General features: G+C 39.1%; 1 protein-coding gene across 1 annotated transcript in view; it reads right to left on the bottom strand.

Annotated features, from left to right (window-relative positions):
• stk32a (serine/threonine kinase 32A) overlaps window positions 1–25,662 on the bottom strand; it is a 65,712-nt gene continuing 40,050 nt past the window's right edge. Inside the window, exons 7-13 of the mRNA XM_020638358.3 lie at window positions 21,717–21,806; window positions 19,652–19,755; window positions 16,731–16,847; window positions 14,705–14,830; window positions 11,759–11,887; window positions 3,660–3,724; window positions 1–2,503 (exon numbers count right to left, since the gene is read on the bottom strand). Coding sequence (XP_020494014.1) covers window positions 2,386–2,503; window positions 3,660–3,724; window positions 11,759–11,887; window positions 14,705–14,830; window positions 16,731–16,847; window positions 19,652–19,755; window positions 21,717–21,806 — 749 coding nt within the window. The 3' untranslated portion in view covers window positions 1–2,385. The remainder of the gene's footprint in view (window positions 2,504–3,659; window positions 3,725–11,758; window positions 11,888–14,704; window positions 14,831–16,730; window positions 16,848–19,651; window positions 19,756–21,716; window positions 21,807–25,662) is intronic.

Below are 25,662 nucleotides of genomic sequence, written 5' to 3'. Positions count from 1 at the left end.
TTGTTTCAGAAAAAGAAAGTCATTATTTAAGGCACACCTCAATAGTTTGCAACTCCATCACATTTGAATACAATGAACACACAGTGACAACTCATGGACAACAAAACAGTAATAGGAATAAAAATCACAGGTGTGGAACAACTCTGTTCCCTGTCTAAATAATTGTTTTAAATAGAGACTTTGTTGAAAATGGCAATACCTGGGTAAAATGTCAACGATTATTGTCTTGTTTACTTTTTTTCGAGTTTGAATCTGCTTCATCTGATAACTTCCACTATCTAACTGGAAAAGCCTTTTTTTTTTTTTGCTTGAACAAGTACAAGATAATTAAAGTATTATTTTTTCCCCAGGATAAAGTCCATCTACGTAACTATCTCACTATATCTTATAACTTATACAGGAAACCTCCTTTGGATGTGTAAAATTACATCAACGACAACAACAACAACAACAACAACAGCAACAACACAAAGGTAAGTCAAAACATCGTATCAACTTTAAATATAAAGTGCCAACAATTATGAACTGAAAAGAGTGAAATATGTCTTAAATATAATAAGTATCATATGCGTAAAGTGTTGAGTCATGTTGTAGGTAGAAGAGTTTAAGATCAATAGAATGACTAAACGTTAATAGAAATCACATTTACTCACAGTTTGTGAAAAAGTTTACTTTACCTACAGGTGAAGTTGAAGGGAAACAGTTGTGTTCCATTTGGTGTTGTAAGGCTGAAAACTGAGAGGCAAGTGTGATATCTTTGACATGACGCGAAAACAAGTCTACAGTAAGAATGAAGGTTATTGCTGTGTCTGGTATCTATTCATTACTTTCATTATTTCAAATATCTGTATTAAGAATATTTCCACCAATCGGTCGAATCCAGTTTTTTTGTTGCAGTGTTGTTGAACTAATTGAAATTACAAATTGACAGACTTATCTTTTGTCATTGGTTGAATCCAACAAAAAGGGGAAGAACATTCAAATAAATGGATAAAAACAAATTTGAATGCAGACAGTAACTCAAAAATTAATCTTATCTGGAACTCAGCTTAATCCTTGTCTATAAAACAATCTCTCAGGGAATATGTCTTCACTCACAGTATTAGATTTTTTTTGTCTGTCTGTGCATAAATGCTACAGTAGATGAAGAAGCATGTGCAAAGCAAGGTTCAGTGCAGAACATATAACATCTACCATGTACAATTTTTCGATGTTTTCGTAGTTATAAACGTTGATTTCAAGGCCCAATTTGTCATTTGAAGATAAAGGCAAAAGTTCAACTAAATAGTCAGTGTTTAATCAGCATTTGTCTACTTCCTTTTTTAACCTTAAACAAGCATCTCCTAGAAACACAGAAGGTAAAGAATAGACAATCAAGCTTAACATTGAATCCATTATTTTTAACTGCATTTCAAATGTTGTATTGGCTCAGTAGTCATTTAAAGCATACACAAATGAAGAAAACTTTTGCCTCTATCAGCAGCTGATGCAGCTGGGCCAGCGTACCAACTAATGTAATCCTACTCTCTGTTAGATTGACTAGCAAAGCTATGCATAATGACCATTGCAACCAAGTATCTGCTGTTATTATAAAGTGAGTCATTCATGCTCAAGCCTACAGTTCATCTCTGTATTTTATATGTTAGAGGAATCTGTGGTTGCTGTCTTAAAAACGAAGGCCTCGTTGTACCTTTTTTTTAAAATTATCTCTCCATTTTAATGTTTTGTACTGTTTAGTGTCATGCTCCAATCTCTGGTCAAACCACATAGGACAAACCAATGCATTCCTTGTATTAATTCTTGTTCCTGTAGCGCTGGAAAATCATTGCTGTATTTAAATGATTATCCAGGAAGGCTTAGCTAGCTGAGATTTAAATCTGAATGCCCAGTCCAAAGCAGCAGCAGCACATCCAGCTTTCAGCATTAGATGACCACATCAGACTTGATTTCCTGCTAGAGCGGGGCAGGTGTGGCATTGCTTCTTTATTGGCAAGGGGGTGTCTTCCTCTTCAGGTCTGCATGTTGTCCTTTGTTGAGGTCGAGCAGACTTGAGAGCACCAGAGTGATGTCCAGGAGTGATGATATGAGTATGTTCGTAATGACAAGAAAAGCAGAAAGCTGGGCTGAGGGCATGGCTGTTGCTTTTAGGAGTCCATCTCTCTCCTGCAGTTCTGCAGCTCGTGATCATGTGTTTTTTTTTGTGAACAGTGAAGCACAAGCACATTATGTATTTGTGTTTGTATAGATGGTAGCATGAATGCTGAAGACTGATTCTGAGTGCCCGTGCTGATAGAACAGGAAGTGCCTGGGTGTTAATGTCAGATCTACAAGCTGTGGAAAGGTGCAAGTGACACAGGACTAAGAGGGGATCTGGAGTCAGGAGGACTATCCTGATAAGAAGGCAGCCGGTTCAACATTGTTGTTCTCTCCATCCTCTATTGCCTTGTTCTTCTCACTCGTGGATAGTTCAGAGGACTCTGAGTCCACCACTGCTTTCTTAGACCTGTTGAGTAAAGAACACCTCATATTAGTCTCAGAACAGATGGCAGCACTTGAAAGAGCAGGAAGAAGACAGCTCTATTAGAAACATAATGAATCATAGTCCACATCAGAGATTTCTTTCTTCTCACATTCTGCTTGTGTACTCTCGAAACAAAGTGATGCCCAGAGTCATACTGACCAATAGAAGCTAATGTGGATGGCATTTTTGTCATCTTTTTCTCATATAGCAAAAAACAAATATACCCAATGTAAATATGTTGTGGAGTAACGACTTCCTAAAAGAGGGTTAAGTTCTCCCTCTGCATCTGTTGATCTGAGTTCTGTGTTCCCGTGGACAGATCTTCCTTATTCTGTCCATAGTAAACTGTACCCAAATACAATTAAATATTCAGCTGGAGCATCTGAAACGCTTGACAACTTTATCAGCCATTTACAAGAAAACGTCTCATTCCCAAATGTTTTCGTAACTATTTGAGAAACTAGTGTATTGGCACGCCTCCTGGGTCTATTCTAGAAAACGCTAAGCTAAAGCAATGATGGAGACCGATAACAAAGGGCTGTAATTGGCCCTTCATTTTGTGTTTGAAATATAATCTGTCTTTTTTTCTGTTCTATTTTTGTCTCGGCTGCCCATTTCCCCATTTAGTAAACATTGCACCTATTTTATAATGTTCTCATGCAAATCAGCGGTCAGTGTTATCTTGGACTTGCCTTTAATGTCCTCATTTTTGGATTAACTTTCATAAGTGACTAATTCTCATAATCAGAATATGGTGTAATTTTGGGGACGCTACCTCTGCCAATCGCTATGAATCTGCTTGAATCCAACACCCACAGAAGGCCATATCATTAGTCATAAATAGCTGGATACTGTCCTTTAACACTGTCCTACATGCTTTTACCAGCATGCAATGGAAACTATCTTTAAAAAAAGAAAACAGGGCTTCTATATGGTCTACAAAACACCATTAGTCACCATAGAGAGTATATTTTGTAGACCATTTTATGTTCTTTTGACCCAAAGAATGTTGAATACTTTCTCAGCACTGACAGTTGTGATGTTCTTTCAAGGTTAACACTATCATTAAAATTCTTCAAAAACAATTTTATAAATTAGTTGTGCAGAATCTGGAGGGTAGGAAATGAAGGGTCCTTACTTTTCTCTGTTGAAGACAATGAAGTCTCTCTGGACATTATCCAAACGCTGCTGCAGTTGACCATTCTGGAAGAGAGACAGCAATGTAAAAAAAAAAAAAACAACTGCTGACATTTCTGTGAATACAGTTTTGGTTGATCATAAGTCATTTTTATTCCCAATCAATCACCTTTATAAATCTGTTTCGGTGTGACTGCTTAGAGAAATAATAACTTCAAAACAAAGGCACTACAATCTACCTCTGATCATGTTTTTTTATTTTTAATAAGATGCCAGAAGAGAAAACTTTAGAGGACACTTGTGCTCTGATGTGTCCAGCTGCTCCATGTACTCATACATATTTTTGCCCACTTAATCACGAGAGAGAACACCCGGCTCTGCCGTGCCAGGCTGTTCTTGCAACAATCACTGTTGTGCCAGTACAAGTAGAAAGGTGCTTTCTCACTCTCCCAAGGAGGCCGTGAATAGATAGATGATCATGAAGCTACATCATGATTATGACACGGTGCTCTGTGTGTCTGTCTTTGTGTGTGTGTTTGTGTGACAGGGACAAACTAGCAGACAGCCAAGAACACACGTGTGTTCATTTGCTTGTGTTTCCAACAACAACCAATGTTACCTACATTGTGTACACAACACCCAATTCTAAAAGATACTATCCAATTTGGACCAACAAAATACTCGGTTCATTAGAATTTGCTCAGACTCTTTCCTCCTCGTCCTCAAGGACAGTCTCACATGAAACAACGCACACAAGTTTAGTTGCATGCTGCTTCCCCACAGTACCCTCCAGTCAGATCAGCCCTTAAAACTCCAAACACACGCAGGCTCTTGGATGCCTCCTCAGGATAAAAATGGCTGACTCCCTGCCCAGAGCTGTCAGTCACACGGCCCAGCAGAGAGGCTATGTACAGGTGCTGTCACAGCAGGGGAACAGCCACTGGCGCACAAAAAGCCATCTACTAAATTAGAGCAGGAAAATATAGAGGGAAAGAGAGGGAGACAAGGAAGAGGAAGCTGTGTGTATACATATTAAATTATGAAGGGAGGGAACGCAAGGTGACAATGTGCACCGTGTTGTCGTTATCCATGCACGCGTGAGAGCAAAAGAAGGAACAGGTCTATGATTAGCATTTATGTAAATTTCAAGTGAAAAAGAGAGAAAGTTTCTTGATTTTGGGTTTAGGGTAAGGGATTCAGTCACAGCAGTATCACAGAGGAAAATGGCTAATTACCATGGAAGAAGCAGTAGCAAATACAGATACGGATACGGAGACAATAAGGTGTCCTTGTGTGGGTTGGTGCATATTACCCCAAAAAAGGACAAAGCATCATATATGAGCAGACAAAGACAGAGCAAGGCTACTGTGTGCCATTTATCAAACATCAGTGATGGATTTTATAAAGAACAAAAGTGACTGATAAGAAACCCATTATGACGGAGGCTCTCCCTTATGCTGTCATGATGACATATTATCAGATTTTAGAAGGAATGACGATACCTCACATAACCTTCATATAAAGCCTTACTCATGACCTACTTAATGTCAAAGTACATTTGGGGTTTCTCTTGTCTTTTTTAATCTTACTTTAAAGAACTAGGACATTCATTTTTTTGGTTTACAATACGGTGATTGGTTGTCAGTTGAAGGAGGAGGCTGAACACAAGCTGAAGAAGCTAGAGATTGCGATGTTCAGGTAAACTAAACTCTTGAGGTAGCTATGGCAGAGCTAGAGAAGCATTTTATATGGAAAGGCCTTTTCTTGACTCTTTACCTTGACTTTCATACTATCACCTCTACAGTCCCCAATATGTTTTAACCCAAACCCTTGATCTACAAGTGACCCTATAGCTGGATCAAATTAACTTTCATCACATGATTCCACACGTTTTGACTCCATTGGCCATTTAATAAATGTGTTTGCTTCCGTCTTGGCTTTTCCCAAAGTGACGTAAATCCGGATAGGCCCTTCTCAAACCCAAAGGCTGTAAAAGAAGGCTGTTTGTTGTCTTTAAAATTCCAAAACAGTGAAAAAAAAAGCCCATATTTTAGCCCATATCAATGGTTGAATAGCATGGATTGACTCAGAATAAGTTGTAGCGTCTAACACAAAGTTATTTACCATAGGGAGGGGTAAAGAGTTCACCTGCATGCAATACGAGTCGTTGTGCTAAAATATGTTTCAAACCTCCTTCTGATCACTTTCATCCAAGAGCTAATACACAAATCTTCCTTTGCTCTGTTTCTATCTGCTGATATAGATCAAAGTCTTCAAAGTGTTTCATTCCCACCACATGAAATCTTTAATAAGTAAAATCAAAGCACGAGTTGGGAGTTATGTCACTGTTCTTGCAACTAAACTCTGCCAAGGTTTCTTCACCTAACGTGGCACTGAAATTATAAAGGCAATTTGTGAAGGGCTCAAAGGGACTTTAGATAAATCTTCCCAAACTGATGGATGTTGCCCAATATGAAAACAGGAGCCTTAAGAAAATTACAAAACACACTGAATTGACTTTCATAAGAACTGAGAAACGTCCTCTATCTGTACTGGAGACACTTTTCTCTCCTGGTGAATCAACTAGGCTTTCTTAGTGCTGATGTGACGTTTTGTACTGATTCTATAATTCTAATATCTTTTTGCTACCGTCTCTTGATCATTGAGAGTCAGAAGGAAATAACTTCTGCCTTTTTGAAAGTAAGGAAGGAAGGAAGGGTTGGTTGAAGAAGGGCAGAAATAGAGTAGAAATATTAAACAAGTAAAGGGAATAAGGGAGGAAGTAAGGTTACACAAAATTAAGAAGGACACATTTAAAAAAAAAAAAAAGGATGTGAATGACAGAATTTAAGAAGAAAACCAGTGGGAAGTGAAAGGAAATACAGTAAAGATTTGAGGAAGATAACAAGCTTGCAAGAGGTCATGGGTTAAAATTGAAAGGGCAGATTTAAATTGGACCAGAAGGAAGGGAAGAGGCAAATACGGTAATGAATAAGGATGAAGGCGGACAAGAAAGGAACTCAATAAAATGAGAAGGATAATAGGAAAGAAGGGAGGAAATGAAAGAAGGAAGTAAAGATGTAGCTGGAAGAAGGAAAGGAAGAGCGGTAACGTAATGTTTTAACTGTAAACACTTCAGCACTTATTTCTCTCTCTCTTTCTCTCCTGCTCTCTCTCTTTATTTGACGCTGTTAAAAAGACAGTTCAGAAGCTAATTGCTCCAACTGCTAGATTAAACTTTCCATTTAATGAGTCAAACCAACAGGGAGTGCTCTGCTGGACGGGAGCCTGGCAGGGACATTTCTCATTGTCCTTATCCAGGCTTACTGTGTGTCTGAAGCTGAGGTAACCTGTTTTATTTATGTTTTAAAAAACGTGATTGCTTATGTAGACTCTGGATGAAGTATCCCTGGTGATTAGAAACATTCTTAATTCTTATACAAAAGGATACTGGGTAAAAAACGGTAAGCACACTATAGTGTTTTCAAAATAAAGCCACACTATTACACCAAATGCTGACATGCCTGAAGAAAACTATTGTGGTTCAGTGGAAAAATCTATGAATTACAAGTTATTCTTTCTGAGCTAACTGTTTGACTGCTTGTGGTTTCTGTTCTAAACTGTAGACGAATTCTGATTCTGTTCTTTTAATTAGTAGCACACCCGGAGCTGGATCCCTACGGTACACATGCTGCCCTCTGTGTCTTCCAGTGTCCCAATGCTTTACCCGAGTCTAATAGTTATGAAGTTTGTTTCCCAATACTTCTATGCAGCACATTTAACTTTTAAAAATCAAATTTCCATTTTTCTTGAGGAGAATAATACTGGGTGTCATAACAACAGAAATAATCGATCTCAGTATTTCCCTGAATCAATATTGAATTGGGGAGAAGAAATTGCAATGCATTGATGAATCAATATTTTTAACCAGACCTAATATTTATTGATAGCGATTCAGAAAAGCTGAATTAAAATATCCTTAATTCTTGACAGTGTTTCCTTTTCTACATTTAATTTATAACAGTTTGGTAATTCAGAGAGACACACATGTATGCGTATAGACAAATCAACTCTGCTGCACTTTGTCTCCGTCAACAGTTTTGAGTGATGTGTGCGTTTCTGCGTGCGTGAGGCGGTCTGCCAATTTGTATTGTTCACACAGCACAAGTTGAATTTTCTGCTCTACATTATCTGTGATTTAATTGAGCCCATTTTATGCTACATTATGAGCGTAGCAGTGACAGGGAGGCAGAGGCAGAGATAAAAGAGGAGCTAGAGAAATGGATGAGGAAGGGGACTTATGCTGAATGGGGAGGGGTGGGGGGGTGACATGAAGGCAAAATAGTGGAAGGACTTTGAGGATAAAGAAGGAGAAATAAGGTCAGAGAGGAGAAGGAAATGAGGAGGGACAGGAGAAATATGCAAAGAAAATACAGAGCAGCCTCATGGTAATGAGTAAGAAGCTGGATGGGACAGACATTAGAGCAACTAGCTTTTCTTCATTTAATATTGATCTGCTTCAGAAACACTGCACAGACCTCTCTCTCTCTCTCTCTCTGTCTCTGTCTCTTTCTCTCTCTCTCTCTGTCTCTTTCTCTCTCTCTCTCTGTCTCTTTCTCTGTCTCTTTCTTTCTCTGTCTCTTTCTCTTTCTCTCTCTGTCTCTTTCTCTCTCTGTCTCTTTCTCTTTCTCTCTCTGTCTCTTTCTCTCTCTCTCTCTTTCTCTGTCTCTTTCTCTCTGTCTCTCTCTCTCTTTCTCTCTCTCTCACACACACACACATACACATCACCCTCTTTCTGAGGCTCTCTCTTTCATGCATCCATCACAAGTGTCCTCAGGTATATGGTTAATGGTTTTGGAAAAGCTTTGCATAAACACAAACATATTTTTAGACGGTAAAGCAGTTTTCTTTCTGATAGAAAGCACATGAATCCAAGCATGTTAAACAAATGATTTGGAAAAGGAAGGAAAGAAAGCCGTATTTGGCAGTTGATATTTGAGATCGATGGTTGATCTTCGGAGTAATTTTGGATAATTAAACTTCTATTTTACAAATTTTAGGAGTGAAGAGTTGTTTTAGCTGAATGTCTGGATACCACTCACTATTGTTAATGGTGAAAGACAAATAAGTTTGTTAGGGCAGGATGGGTAAATAAATAGAGGGTACAAAGGGCAACACAATCAAGAAACCAATAAAGTCAGACAAATAGAAGGCCTGGAGCAAATGTTAAGATACAATCACAGAATTTAAAATAAATCTCTTCTAATTTCAGAACAGTTTTCATTTATACAATTAAATCTGGCTTTCTACACCAAAATGAAGGGACTAAGAGGTTTTAGTCAAATCAAGAATGGGATGTAAAATCCCCCCAGACTCTAGTTGCTGAGAGAAGAAGTTAAACAGGACTTTCAGTAATCTTCTGTCTATTATTTTCAGGACTAAGTTAAACATTCTTGCTTTTAAAAAATATGGATCTGCATAAAACCTTAAGTAAATGTTTCACGACCTCAATATTACATTTAATATATCATAATACTTAAAGCTGAACTTTGCTTCCTCTGGTTTTGGACCAGCTCCATTTCTCCTCTGTTACCTTCTTGATACCAGTATAAGTGGGTGATCTAAGCGGAGAATTTTAAACACAAATGATCAAAACCGTTTAACTGATTTACTTTTGGTTTCCCTTAGTACTAGTGGCTTAACTTTCTCTTATGCCATAAACATAACAAACGTTTCCCTGAGAGGCTGATATCATTACTCTATTAGAATAGGACTCTTTGTCTGGATGTGCTGGGGGGATGACGAATGTTGTCTGGCAGCACGGTGAAAAATTACTGATATATTCACACAGGCAGGTCTCCACAAGCAGCTGTCAGCTTTCATAAAGCATGGTGCACTTTGGGCCAGCTGTGACTTCGTATTGAGAGCTGGTAAGGTATGTGAAGTCTACACCACACAAATCGCTTCCCTTCTAGAAAGAGTCACGTAAACACTTTCAATGTGCAAAGAGTGGGAGAGGGTCCAAATTGGTTGACTACGTAATGAAATGGGGGTTGTGTATTTTGTGTGCGTGATGGACCAGGTTGTGTGTGCGTGAATGCTGTTTGTGCAGTGCAAGTTTCAGCTTACTGATGAAAGCAGGCTAATAAAATGACCCGTTTGATTTGAGGTCAGTGTTCAATGCGAGATCTCTGAGCTTTTACTGTCTCAGCGGGATGTCTAAAGAAAAAAAAAAAAAATTCAGAAACTGGACAGAAGCCCAGAATACAGTGTGGCACTCAGCCCATTGTGCTGATCAATTTACTCCTCTACTGTAAGTACACGTCTTCAGATAAACAGTGCTGACTTAGTGTTCAAAGGTACTTAACTGAAACCACTCTTGCGGCAGTAAAACTAGCAGAAAATTGTTTTAGTGTTGAATGCTTAAATAATAGTTAAAACTTTCACTGTATCTCTTATGCTCTGATATACTGGGGGAGAATCAGGATTGACACAGGACAGGTGTGGAGTGACACCAACACCATTTTATCACTTCTGGTTTACATTTGGGGACACATTTATGAGAAACTACTGTTATGTGTCACCAACAGTTCCCAGTGTAGTAGATCAGACATTGTGTTGTTTAAAGGGTACAATAAAACTTCTCCAGATATCTGTAAGTCATTCCTTCACATGAAAATAAAATGAAAGATATTTTATGCTCACTTCAAGCTTATTTGCAAAGCTGTGTTTATTTATTTATTTGCTTAGGTTGTGTTTGCAAGTGACTGCAGACCTTTGAACGTCCTTGTGTAACTTCTGAGAAAGCACAATAAATCTTTCATTCTCAGGGCCTTCTGAAATCGTAGAGACAAGGATGATGTGAAGCAACAGAAGTGCAAGAAATGCCTGATATAGACGTATTTCACAAGATTTTCCTTCAGGGAAAGTTATCTCGCCTTAATATTGAACACAAAACACTTATGGAAAATATTTCATTAAAAAAAAAAAAAAAACAGCATGTCAGAAACATCACAAGAAACATCTTAAGAAACTAGGAAAAGAGCAAATAGCCTCAATGTCATCTTTTATTATTGTTGTGATTGAGAGCCCCCTGGTGGTGGTAATCACATACTGTGCCTTTAATCCACATAAAATGAAAGAGGTTTTCTAAAGGAATAACAAACCTATCTCAATCACTTAAATGGTTCAAAGTGCCCAAATGAGGAAGCCCTTGCACAAACACATTTTCGCAACTTTTCTTGTCACATTTTGTCCTTCAAGCTAACGACAGCAGAGGTCATATTTTATACTTCACATGCAAGGAAACACACAAAGAAATATTTTTTTAGCCATTGTGAATCATGAAACAAAAACAGACCACCCTGCCTGTCTAGGTGCCACTGCTGCAGCAAGTCACAAATATAATCACAGTTGTTTTATATGGATGTGTTTATATGCATGTGTAATCTATATGTGCTCGTATTTCTCCCACAACTCTCATTTAACAGAGTGATCAAATTAACCTTTCAGCGCTTTTCACTCTGTTTTGGTATAAACACCCAGAGGACAACGGATGATTTATGTGGAACGGAGTGAAGGACTGAAAAAACAAGAGTGAGGTGATTGCATTCATTGCCTTCCCCAATACGCTTAGCAGTCAGACGAGCCATTTGTTCTGATGAAGGTGAGCGAGGACAGAGCTCTAAAATGTGTCCTCAATATTCCTAATAGCGCTCCAGACACACTTAAAAGACAAACTAAGGAGCAACTTGTCAACTGTAACTGGGCCAAATGGAAGCAGCGGTCAGCTTTCTTTAATGAATAATGATGAACACTGAGAGAACAACACCTTTAAGAGAATTGTTTGATGCACTGGAGCCAGGATAAACCAAACTAAAAATAGGCTGAGATTGATTTTTAAAGAGTGGTTGTGAAAAAAAAGGCAAAGTTTCTAAATTATGAATCATCCGTAAATGTTGCAGCTATGTTAAGTTGTGTCTCTCAAACAGAAAACCTTTGCTTTTGGATTGAAGTTGCAGGTGTCTCTTTTTGGAGCCGAAGTTTTCATCCTTCTTGATGTGTAATTATTGTAGTCTTTTTTTGATTTGAAAGCCGTACCTGTGGGGACCCATCAGATCCCTGGTCCTTGGTTTTCCTTGCTAGCCGTTTCTTCTTCTTGTGAAGTGGTTTGGACTCCAGGATCATTTCTTCCAGTTCAAACGTCGGGTCACAGTTTAGTCTTCGCCTCTATGGAGAAACAGAAACATGCAGGCGTATATTTAAGAAACAAACAAGTCATTTATGTTTTGAGTGTCAAATTGTATTCATATTTGCCATTACTATGTTAGTATTTACACGTGTCATCTTTTGTTTTCCATGTTTGTTCTGTTGATCTCAAGGCGTGAGTTAAATTTAAAAGAAAAATGAATTGTTTCAATTATACCATCATGTTGAAGGGGTGTGAAAAAAAATTGTTGAAAAATTGAAAAAAAAAGGTTTTTCCACCAATGTTGGAAATGTATTTTTAATTTGTTAACATCAACTAGGAAGAATAAAAACCCAGCCTGACATTTGCATCCAACGCTGTTCAATTGTTTAATTTGGTGTTTATACAATTCAATGCAATATAATACAATACAATACAAAACAATACAGAATGATGAAATCCACACTTGACTTCAACAGGAAGGATCTAGGCTCAAACAGCAGCAAACCAGCGGAGAAACACAGCAGGGAGAACTCAGGGAAGTTGGGGAACAAAACATAATTGCTGAGAGTGTCCTGTCTGTGAGGGACTAAAGGAAGAGGATAGGCCTATAATTAGATAGAGAGACACTGTCAATTCCCCATCGATCCTCTGTGTTTTTCCTCTGCTGTGCCAGCCAGGCCACTGGGGGATACCCGCTGCTCTGCAGGCACTATAGACTGAGAATTAGATTAAGTCATTGAGTCCTCTATTCACTTGTGAGAGTTATCCATCTGCATGCATTCAGCTCAGTAAATTATTTTGTCATTGTGTTGATATGAATGACCAACAGAGACAGCTATAGTATAAAGTTCTTTACTAAAGCAGAAAAGGCAGAGAAAATGCTGCTTTTCTTAGTGTTATGTGACAGTGTTATGGGAATTTGCTCAGATGACCTTTTCAACTATGTGAATGTATCATTTATGTATCGTTTTGGAACATCTGTAGGGGTTTGATAGCGCATGCAGGAAGACTTGGGATCTATCTTGTCCAATATCTTATATATTGGGTTTTTAAATTATCCTGGTTGGGTGTTGTGCATGTAAACAGCTGTTGCAATGCAAGTGGGAGGGGGTGGTGACATTTGGCCTTTGTTTATCTGCTGCATAGCTCTTTACTCCCTTCAGTCGTATAAACAAGTCAGATTCTTTCACTTCATGAAAAATACCTGGAAATAACAAAAAGTATTTGGCCAAATAGAAATCAAGTTAATGCACTGATATAATTTAATCTGTGATAAATATCTAAGGACTATTCAATTTCATTATCATCGCTTTAAAACCAGTCAGACCTTAGCAGGGTTTTATGCTGAAGCATAAACATTATCTATTGTCCTTAGTTGCTGAGTCATCATTATTCTTTTGCTGTATGATTGATCTTCTGAAACTTAAGGTCTTTATTTCCCCAAAATAAACGAGAGGATGGAGAATGGAGGTCAGATTACATTCATTGCTAACTGAATGCATGGAGGCTCATTGATATGGCGCATACAGGATGTGCTACTGTAACTGCATGGCTCCTGTGGTGTGGAACATCGGCAAGAAATTTTTACTATAACGACAGCACTTTTCAGCTGAATTAAAATTGTTTCCTGCTTACTTCCTTCTGATTTCTGTGTACGTGCTTTCTGCCACTGCCTACTTACTTGCATACTTCTATTATCACATTTTCTTTTGTTGACAGCAGGTAGGAGCTGGACTCATGAAAAGGCTTTTAATCAGATTGTGGGTGGTTTCTTATCTGGAATAGTTACCAACAGCTTTGAGCCGAGATCAAGTAATTAAGTTCACTTACTGTTAAATGTAGAGGGATGTGCGCAACTAGCTGACTAAAAGGTTAAACGATGTCATTCTTGCTAGTTGGCAGAAGAATTACTTGTTGATTAAATGAATTTTAAAGATGTTTGTAAATTGGCCAATGATGCCAGTCCAATGTTTTGCTCAAACTGCAACACAGCCCTAACCCTCTACTGCCTCAATGTAAACAAGCACAGTGAACAGATAGCGTCAAATACGAGCAGCATGCCTGGTAGTGTTTAGATCTTGAAAAATTGTGATGAAAAGCTGTGAAGGCTGTATCAGGTTAAACTGCCATTTCCACTGAAACAAACTGACATACGGATGTTAATTTGCAAGGCGGGTTGAAAGCTGGTGTCGCTAGCAGCGCTAACATTAGCCACACCGTCAAAGGGAATGATATTGTTTACCCGCAGATTACTTTAAATAAACTGTACTGACTTGGTAAATAAGTATTTTCTTACATTTAGACTTGTCGGTCAGTCTGAATTTAAATTTCCGTTAAATCTAGGAAATGAGTCGCTCGGATCATCCCTAGAAAAAAAACGGTCACTAGATTACATAACTAGATTGCAACATTCAGCTCCACTTTCTACTCAAATTATTTTTACATGCATCTTCACCAAACTCATCATAATGATACAGGGACCACCTGTAGAGCTGCAGGTATGCATGCAGAGGCTTTCCCTGCCTTTGTCTGCGTCTACACTAAGTGCCATTAACACACACAAGCTGCTTATTTTTCTTCAGTCGACACACTCAGTGGGAGACCGAGCTCAGCCCAGCAGGGGGTGGTGTCTACAGCTCGAAAAGATAAGATGAAGGGTGGGGAGTTCTGGCTACATCTATTTTTTTCACTTACTTCGGGAAATTTTGTCAAATTAGAAAATGAGCAAATTCCTTATGTAATAAAAAAGATGTAACATTGAAATATGGCATCTGTCAGACAGGTTTTCTGCTTAAACATGAGCCTTTTTACGGGCATCTCACTAAGGTAACATTTAGAGTCTCCCTTGTACTCACATTGGGAATAAAGCCTGGAGGAAGCAGTTTGCTGAGCACAGCGTCCCAGTTGACATCTGACATGTAGTCAAGATCCTGGAGCTCAGCTAGACAGGAAATGCGCTTCTGGACATCTATGCACAGCAACTGAAGAAGAAAAAAAAACAGGATTTGAGTAAGAACATTTGTCCATGTGGGGTCGACATGGATAGAAAAGTTACTGGCAGGAATCCCACTGAGACCCAGAGAGGACACAGACGCCCTAAAGGATCAGTCTGAGAATGAGGATACGGGGACAAAAGAGGAGGATGGTGGAAATATGTCGGAAAGGACAAGGGGGGGATGAAGCAGAGGAGAAAGTGAGCTGAAAATGTGATGTCGGGAGCAAGCTGTGATGAGGAGGATTCAAGAGGCTGTGATGGATTAAAGACAGATATACAGTATATGCATAATTCCTCTGTTATTCTCTCACTTTCTGTACATCACTGTCTCACTCACTTATACACTGTTACGCACACACACACTCCCTCTCGTTCCCTCCCACATACACACACAGTCACACGTGCGACCAGAATGCCAATGAGCTTGGTAGAGTCTGAGCACGCAGCAATGCAACAGTTAGACTGCAGTGGATGGCTGCCATGACAAAACCCAACGCTACAGCAACGGCATCGCCAGTAGCGTAACAATGAAATAAGAATAGATTTTTTGACTGTTTAATGTTGATTTTATTGTGTATCTTAAAGATTTAAGAATATGCCCACCACATCAAATAACAAGGGGTTGTTTTGATGTCAGTGCCGAGCTTTGAGCTGCCCTGTATGAGTAAGTTTCCTTCACTTTATTTACCTCCAACTGTGTAACCTTGTACTTTGTGTCTCTGTTCTTCCCCCCACAACACATAATCTGCATTTTGAATTCTAATATGACTTTCAAAGTTGCACTGCATTCTATCAGATATTCATAAGCAGATAAACCAATAGTGCACCAAGTGGGGTTGCAACAATGAAACTGATCCCCAGAATTAGAATTCTGAATACGCACCTTGTTAGCTTGAACGAAGCCCTGTTTTGTCGGCGCCTGCTAATTGTCTTCCCAAAGGGATTAAATAATTCAAGCCGAAAAGCAAAATCCAAACCATCTCTTAAAAAAAGGGCATCATAAAAGAGCTGACTCTTTTCTGTTAAGTATTCATGACAGGAACACAACATGAAAAAACACTCCATGACAGTTTACTCATGTCCATAGCGTGATATCGTTACTGTATCGTTAATGTGAGAATATGATAAATGACCAAAGGATATTCTGAAGATGTTCTTGACCTAATACAAATACACATCTGTTGTATGTTATAACACTCTCATCCACCACTTGACAGAGCTGACATGACCATTATTAAAAATCTATAGGGGATAGTTACTTCAAATACTGAGGACAAATACCACTAATAGATGCAATGCACTTAATTCAACTTTACGCTTATGATACCACGATTGCTTTGCAAGAGTTGCATGGCTTTAGTTTACATAGAATTCATTGTTGACATCTAAAAATAATCTTTTATTTTACAAAGATCTGAGGATTTATGGCTAAATATGTGCAAAATGAACATTTGAGACTATTTCACTTCCTTTCCTTGAGCACGGGCTAATAAAACATTTTATGCAGATAGGGTACAACTTTTGTAACTTTTGAACACAAACAGAAGCGAAGATAGGTACACAACGCTAGACCCTATGTCATGAACAGATACTTTGTCCGAAGTTGTTCAGTGTGCCTTGAAGAGAAGAGAAGCAATGTGAGGAAGACATTTCTGGTGGTTATCTAGGTTTTTAGATTGAAGTGTTAAAAATAACCTTTAAAAAATGTACATCTGGCCTTGAAATTGTGCCACAAGTATATAATTAACTTTACATCATGATAGGATATTGGGTATATCCTGGCCTTCTTGCTATCCAGGTAAAAACTTGCAGTGTATGCGTACCATTTAGCACACATTGCTAATTGTTAGCTAATGTTATGCATCATGCATGTGCTGCTCGTGTACCTTTCTGAGAAGAGACTTCATCTCCAAAGACCAGGCTGCTGGGTAGCTGGGATGGACTTTGTGGAAGGTCTGAAGGATCTCATTAGATGGTGTGCTGGATCTCATCACATAGGGCCGCTGAAAAGAAGAGAGGAGAATATATGGTACAGATTTCTTATATTCACAGCGATGCACTGCTTGGAGGCGATCCTTTGATTAAGTGCTTGTCTTAAAGTTTGTTCCACAGTGGGTCCTCCCAACCCTCCCTTTTTTTTCCCCTCCTCTCCTTGTGTTCACCTTCTGTGAACCCATTTACTGCACTGATGAAAACAAATGATAGAGGAAACGGGGAATAATGGACTATTCTCAACACACTACTTAAACTCTCTTTCAGTATGAGAGGCATGTACATGGGTCAGAAAACAAGGCTGCTGAGGGTCCTTCTTTACCCTCCAGTCTACACCGGAGACCTGGGTTGGAGATTGAAACAGGTATAAGACTCTTTCAGATTGGGCTGGTTGGATTGTTATTTTTATCAAAGCTTATATGGTCACATATTCACTTTTTGACCAAATCCATCATGGAACAAATGTCTGGGATATGCAGCAATAGTGTTCAATATTGAGACAATAAATGTAAAGTGGGATATGTACAAATATTTGAGTGTGGTATTATCAATCAATCAATCATTGTATAGCAGCAATTCACAATAAGTGTCTTGAGATGCTTTACAAAACAGCATATGGGATAAAATGCTGGCAGGATTTCTCCTTTGTATTCCTCGCGTTCCTGTTGTTCACATTTCCTCGTCGCTGAGGTGGAGGTCGGAGCAGGCCGTGCATATTAGTTTTAACTTACATTTCCTTTATCACTGTGTAGCTGGCACTTTACTACCAACTGTACTCCATAAATCTGATTAATCTGGTTAAATGGGACTTCTTTTGATATGAACAAAGGGTGAAAGCATGGCCTGAACTCCCAGGGCTTGATCTGATAAGTCACATTTACAAATGCAGAAAAAGGTACAATAAAACTTGTTTTTCTAATCCATTGGGTTCAGGCAGTCTTTTGCTAAATGTTTATTGCACATTCGCAATAATTGCAACAATTACAATTTATTGGACAGCCCAAAATGTAATGTCATTTCTTAGATGTCAGAGAATTATAAAGAATTTGAACACTATGTTACCCAAAAGACACTCTGCCATTCTTCATTAGATAATAGCCTTTTTAAATAAATGACTTCAATTATTGTATATTCCACTCCATACAAGGCACATGTAAGGTAAATAATTCCTCCCTCTTACACTAAGTCTGCAGTGTCTTAACATATTCAACAGTATCTTTTGCCGTACTAGTAAACCTAAACAGGAGACTTTCTTTATTTCAAGTTGTATTTGTTTTTGCTGTGTAGCAGAGAGATGGATTATTCTAACCAGGATCCAGTGATATACTGTCTCTATCAGGGTCTGTCTTTCCTATCTGATGATTTTATAGCAGCAGATATTTTTTATGAAAAGCACAATGTGGTCTCTGTTTTCCCTGACTCGGGCTGGCTAACTTTAAAAGAAGAAAACACGCCAAAGGCAGGACGTGGAGAACCAAAGTGACAGTGATTGATTTGTGGTTCAAAAGAATTGTTAAGCTTCCTGGATCCAAACCTATAAGAAGTTTTCGGGCCTGGCAGGTATCGGCACAGTCACCGGGCGAGCAGTGAAATGGTCAGAGAGAGAAGCATGAATGAAGTGAGAGGGGGCTGAAGCTTACAAGAGAGAGAGAGAGAGAGATAAGCTGAAGCAAAGGTGTGAGAAGGGATCGTTGGGTGCCTGGAGCTGGATAACAGACAGCTAGTTCTCCATTTTCAACAGCCAAATAATTCTGCACATCCAACAGGCCAATTTTTTAACGCCTGGAGACAGATTCATGTTTTGTAGACAGAGATGAAATGTGCCAGTCAGAGAAAGGGTATAGAAGAATGTCCCTGAGAGACACAGGGATGAAGTGATAATGAAATTTATGGGAGAAGTGAGGGGAGGTGAAGGAAAGTTTGGGTGAGAAGTTTACATGAAGGAAAAAGTGAAGAATGAGGAAAGAGTGTATATGGGTTTAATGTCAAAGTCACAGGAGGTGGGTGTGGAGGCGTTTAAGTGTTTGCTCAGCAAACCATCGCTGAATGAGTGAAGGTTAAAAGCACTTGAAAAATCAAAGTACACAGCGTTAAGGTAAAAGAGAAGACTAGGTGAGTATTCGATGTAGGTCAGGAAGAGGACAACGCCTATTTTAGAAGGGTTAAGAGAAGGATTTGAGGTAGAAAAAAAGACAACGCCTGGGGGAGCACTAAAGATATAACTGTGGGCGTGAGATGTAACTCTGAGGACAGAAAGTGGGCTGAATGCATTTTAAGAAGTGTGATGGAAAGTTATGTGAACAAAAAAAAAAATACTAATAAGGAATTTGTTTCAGCACCACTTTGCTTCAGCTGTGCATCAGTCTCTGGCATTTTGAATCTATGTCAGTCTTTAAACAGAGGTGATTGCAGTTATTTTTATACGGGCAGACATTCTGCATGTACAGTCCAAAACATAATCAGCTCTCTCATCTGCAGTACGAAATGACTGATTCAAAAATATGTCCAGTGTTTATTTCCATCGCATCAAGGGTTTAACTTCTCCAGATGGGGCAAGCCACAAAACTAAATAAATAATATTCTAAAAATAAAATCCATTCCAACTATATTTTCCTCTTAATAGCTCAAGTCCTACTTTCTACGTCTCCTGCAGAGATTTGACACGCAGCGTGAAAATAAAACTTTCCGCGGTAAGGTCAGCGTGAAGGTAGATTTAATCATAGCTTCTATTCCTCTTGATTGTACTTTGTTTGCACGTGACATGTTATATTTACTGCTGTTGCACTGGGGCCCGTGTATGTGTGCATCAAGTTACCTGTCCTCTTAGAAGCTCGTACGCTGTGATGCCCAGAGACCACCAGTCCACAGAGAAGGAGTAGCCAGGGTGGGACCCCTCGAAGGTCTGAAAGAGCTCCGGAGCTGACAGACAGAAAACATTGCACAAGAAAGTGTGAAAATAATCAGGTTTGTGCCGCTGTGCGCACCTTCAATTTCTGTTGACTTCTGATGTTTTGATCCCCTTTTCCTATTTTTATGGCACCCCTGTTGGGGACAGTTGATTTCACTTTAACCATTTTCAGACCTAGGTAAACATTTGTTAAAGTCCGCCATGGAATTGGCTTTGATGACAACCGAAAAAAGTGAGGGAGACTCTAGCTGTTCAAAAGGTTTTGGAAAGTTTACAAAATCTTGACGTTCCAGACATTAAAAGTGTAAAAAGGTGACAGAACAGGCATGTTAAAGGAGATGAAAGGGAGAATCTGAGAGCAGCTCTAAGTGTTTGCGTTAGTGTTCAAAATAACTTTTACGTGTTTTGTTGCTCCGGGATGAAAAGAGGCTAATTGTAATAATTGGTCCCTGATTTGGAGCCAATATGAATCAAAGTTTCTTCTTATATAATAATTAACTGAACAGATTCTCTTGGCAGGATGAGTAATCAAAACCTTTCAGCAGTTATTTATTCATCTTACATTTGTGTGTGAGTGACATAGTGTGTACACTCAGGTTCATGCACACATACACGCAGAAACACACTTCCTCTATCCGTCATGGTTTGTTCCCTGTCATGCTGAGGAGAAAAACGTGTAGTTTATCTCCAGAAGCCTCAGAAAATTGGTTTCTTCTCTCCAGAGTATCCATGAATAATCTATTAGACCACAGAGTATTCTCCTGAAATGTACTCGCATGTGGTTATAAGATTAGTCTCCATCATGAGCACACACTTAATGTTCAAAAGGCATAAACACACACACACACACACACACACACACAAACACAAAGGTGCGCTGCCCTGTCATTGTTTTCCTTTAAATCCTGATATCTATCTGATTGCTCAGGGGCCAGAAACACATTGACCTGAAAGCTACTGCACATGAGAGTTATGAGCATGACAAGCGAAATGAAAATTGTTGTTTTGTAAAGACTGCAGGTTTTTTGGGCTCATGCAACTTTTATAAATAAGTCTTCAACTGTCAAAGTTATTGCAAACTATTTTGATTATTCACTCTGAAACCACTTTCTGGAATAAAAAAAGTTTACATTTTCTGCTTCAGGCCTCTTGAACGTGATGATCAAGTCATGATTTTAAAAAAAATTGTCAGAATATTATATATAACAACTGTTTATTGCAAATAACATCAACACTTCAATCAAATGAACGCTGAGAATATAAGCATCCCATGAAGGGAGGTGATGGTGAGGTCTCCATTGAATGTCCCTTTAATTAAAATATTTTCCACTTGAAATGCCTCTGAAGCTAAATAAAGCTCTCGAAATAGTCAACCTTCACTGTGGAACCTTTATCAGTCAATACACTGCCCACTCAGTTTCAACTGTGTCTGGTTTCATGTCAAAGGTTAGTTACCATTGAAAGAAGAATCGGCCTGACGGGCTGTAGGCGTAAAAATACTTTGTGCTTTGATGTAGCATTGTAGAGAATAATCTGCATTTCTTCTTAGATCTCAAATAACCTCCCCCAGCGTTTCTGCTCTAAATCCTTATTTATCATCCCTTCATCAATCATTTCATAACTCTTGAGTCATAGAGGTTATTTAAAGTGACTCTTGACTGGATTAATCTTAGAAATAAAGCCATAATCCCAGAGTGGAGATACATGCTGTATTTGTTGTATTTTCTAAACACTGAGTGATGACACTAGAAAAAAACTGATCTCAATTCTGATTTCTAAATAGCAAAAGGAGGATGTGTCCTGCAGTGCAAGCTGGGCTCACTAAAGTCCCTTGACTGTTTGGGATAAGCACTCATAAGCCTGCTCTGTAGGGTTTATAGATGTTATGTTGCGTGCTTCCTGTAGATTCAATGTCAACTGTTTCCTCTGGCTCTTTTTCTTGACATACATCGGTCAAAAAGTAGTTTCTTACCCATGTATGGTTTGGTCCCAGCGATGGACGTGGCTTTAAGGTCTTCTTTTACAATGGCTGCGATGTTGAAGTCCGTCAGATGGACGTGCCCTGAAAAAAAAAAGGGAAACCTTCATTAACTCAAAGTGGGACAGAGGTTGTTTTTAATGGACATTTAAGTACATCACAAGTTGTATGATCACAGAACTGTGTTTACACAGTCATAAGTGACTGCGGCCCCCCCTTTAAGCTTTTTGAAATTCAATTTAACTGCTAGCTTTCCCTTAGCAGGTATCCTACTTTGTATGCTGCAAACTCCTCAAGTTTGGTGAGCTGCATGAGTGAATGCAGACAGCTGAAATTTTCACTAGAACGCAGCATGATATTATCAGGAGAATTCACCTCGAGGGAGTTGGAGGGGGTGGTGACGCCTTTTCCCTGCGATCGGTGCACGATAATAGATTGCATGCATGTGACTGTTACCATCGCTGTACACATAATTAAACTGCTGCTGTTCCTTTTTCTATTCACAAGTATGTTCTTCTCCGCTCTTTAGTTGTCATTTTGATTCAGCAGAACTTCACATAGCATTGATATAAAGGAAAATATGGGTATAATAGTGTTGTATAGTGGACACCCCCCCCCCCCCCACATAGTCTAACAAGAAAAGTGTCCCACTGTGAGATCACTGTGTGACCAACCAGATCAGGAGGATATCAGGTGCAGTCTTCCGGATATTCTCCAGACATTTTCAGGAGTGCATATGTGAAGATGGATTTAGATATGCACAAAAGAAGGATGAAAAGGAATATTAAAATACAACGTAATCCGTTTAAATCTCCCTTTATGTATTCTAGATCATACTACTCCGTCATTGATATCATTAAAAGGCATCATATTCAAATAACATGCGGCTGAATTAATGGAATTAGACGTGTGTGGGATGACGGTGTGTCTGAACCGAAAGTGTGTTTTAACTCAGCCTCCCAAAGTCAAATCATTGACCTGTGCCTCGCCGTGCTGCAAGATAGCCCAGAGTCTGCCAGGCACACTGAGCCCACACTAATGAGCTGAATATACAGTTTAGGTGTGTGTGTGTGTGTGTGTGTGTGTGTGTGTGTGTGTGTGTGTGTGTGTGTGTGTGTGTCATACTGAGTGAGGCAGCAATACAAAGCAGGAGAGTTTTGCCGCAGAGTGATTGTTCGGATGGATGGTTGTCCCAGGTAACCACAAAAACACATTCAGTAAGACGACATACGACCTTTTATCTTGATATGAAAATCTATATTTGCACTGAGATACTTAACCTTAAGGATAGAGCATTCTAGAAAAATCACAAACCCCTCTTTATTCTCACTTGTCGATTTTTTTTGTTTGTGATTTTGCATTAATATGCCTTTTCATTTTTCCGCCCCTTTTCTCTCTACTTCTTTTGATTTCACCTCCTACACTTTCCTCTATCCTGTCCTTATTTTTTTTCGGTTTTGATTTTCTTTTTCCCACATAAGCCTCATATCTGTTCCCTGCTTCTTTATGCATTGACTTCTTTTTCCTTCTGTGTCCTTTCCACTTAGAAATATACACATAGCATATGCTGTATTTAGTGCGGTGTTGTGTGAGTGTAGCTATAAGTGATGCAAAATATGGCGGTAGCTCGGTGCACTGCCAGTATAAAAGAAACATTGTGAAGGCTTTCTGAGGACTGTGACAGAGGTGCAGCAGGACTATAAAGCCAGTTTAGACTCTTAAGTGGAGCTTGAGTATGAGTCGTGTTTTCATATTTAATGATCCCTCCTGTCCCTGTCAGATACTTGTCTTCTCCCCCTTTCCCCCATTCTGCCTTCATATCTCTCAGCTTTGCAGGAGACAGATTTAGGACAAGTATTTTACACAGTCGCCAGCGGGGGGAAACAGATGACTATCATCAAAATGTTCAGATACTCAGCCAGAAGTATCTAGGGACATTATCACATGTTTTAATACCACACATAGGTGTCATTTCAGTCAGCGTAGGATGGCAGTGATGATTCATTGCTATGTTTGTTCTGGTTAGGCGTTAGCAGAATCTATCTCTGGTGGCCTGTTGCCGAGGCTTTAAGGCTCATGGGATTGGTCTTGTTTGATTAATTTTTTTTAACAATGTTTAAATGTACTTTAACTGCTAGGTCTGACCCAACCCCTCCCCTGCACACTTTTCAAAATTAGTTTGCAAATGGCTGAGAAAAGGTATGGGGTGGGAATGTGATGAAGGAGTCGCTCACTGACAATCATTAACATTGATTTGTTGGTCGTTAACATTATTTCTTATGATTTCACAACATTCAGTCCAACCCAATCGACTCTTACGTCAGTATTGACCGTTGTAATTTAGACAGGTGAATGTCAGCATGAACATAAGCATTAATGCGTTTCATAACGGTTCAATCTTTTGTTTTCTGCTCAAGTAACACGTCGTAGGGTGTATTCACATCTAACATGGTTGGTCCGTTTGAAACAAACTCCGGTGCACTTTATCAGACAGTTTGTTTGATTTGGGATGGTGTGAATGCTCAAACGCACTCTGCTGTGGACCACAGAACCAAACTCTGGTCCACTTGAAAATGGGGTCTTGGTTTGCTTCCGGAGTTCAGTTTGCCGTAGGTGAGAATACGATCTGAACCAAACAGGGAAGGTGAACCAAAATGCATTGTGGGTTGAATTTGGCCATCTGTAAACATTGTCGAATAGGTTTGCAGAGTGTGGCTAAGGGTAGCATTGCGGCCCCCGGCCTTCAGCCCTCCTTGCAGTTTAACATCTACATGACTGTGCTTAATGTGGGTACACATTGCCCCTGTTGATATGCCAGTTTAACCTGACACAGCCAACAAATACGTTTTTTTGGCCATTTTATAGCTCAAAATACTGCTACGCACTACAAGTGCCATACTTCCGCTGTCCTGTTGTTTACGATGGGGTCATAGTGCAACATTAATAAGCCGGATTGCTGTATCCAATGACCGGAGCTACAGTTGTTGGTGGCTATGGTAGACAACATTTGACTTGGGTGACAAAGTGCAGTGTTAAATCAAACTGCATCAAATGTAAAATGCAACAATGCTGTCGTGGTGATGTACTCTTGTGGCCTAAAAACAACAACAAATACTTTGAAACATTTTCCACTACCTACTACTACTATTTATGGACTACGGCATGCTGCGCTTGTTTAGTTTTTGTAATCGTCTAATCTCGATCGTCTTGTTTTCATGATGTTGGGAAGTCAAAATTGTAAATCAATTATTTCCCCGGCCCTACTGGTAGATTGATTAATAAGCATAAGAGCCTCACTGGTAAATGACTTTAATGGTATATGTAAGGGACTACTGATGCTCAAGCTGTACTCTACATTGCAAGGTGGCCTTAGACATGAAACTGAACCCCAAATAACTCAGCTATAACCCAAAGTCTTCTGAGTATTTGTGTGAATGTTGACAGCGCAATTACTTTGAATGGTCAGAAGACTTAAAAGGCACTTTTTAAATGAAGGCCATCAACACTTTTTTCTATCCTCCAGTCCAGAAATTATTTAGAGATTTGCTTCAAATGTAAAGTGCGTTATAAATTAAATGTATTATTTATATAGTTATTATTCTTTTTTGCGCTCTTCATCAGACTGCGACATCACTCACTACAAATCCTGAGTGTACATAAAAACAAATTGACATTTATTAAAATACATCTGGTTCAAAGCAGGACAATTTTCCTAAATTCAAATAAAAACTTAAGATGGGTTATCTATTGTCAGTATAATAAATCAACCCGATGAGATTTAATGGAATTACGTTTTTCAGCATTCAACCCGTTTCCTGTTGGCGAGTGCTGTCTGAACAATGGCTCTGCAGGTTTCCTGGTGGCTTAGTTATCTAACATGTTTTACTGGGATTACCTCCACAACTGTTGAGGTTTGTTTGATCCTTCTGACGTTTCACGC

The sequence above is a fragment of the Labrus bergylta genome, chromosome 14, assembly GCF_963930695.1.
Source record: "Labrus bergylta chromosome 14, fLabBer1.1, whole genome shotgun sequence".
Taxonomy (NCBI): domain Eukaryota; kingdom Metazoa; phylum Chordata; class Actinopteri; order Labriformes; family Labridae; genus Labrus; species Labrus bergylta.
The sequence above is the reverse complement of the archived record's forward strand: the minus strand, read 5'-3'. Positions and strand labels throughout refer to the sequence as shown.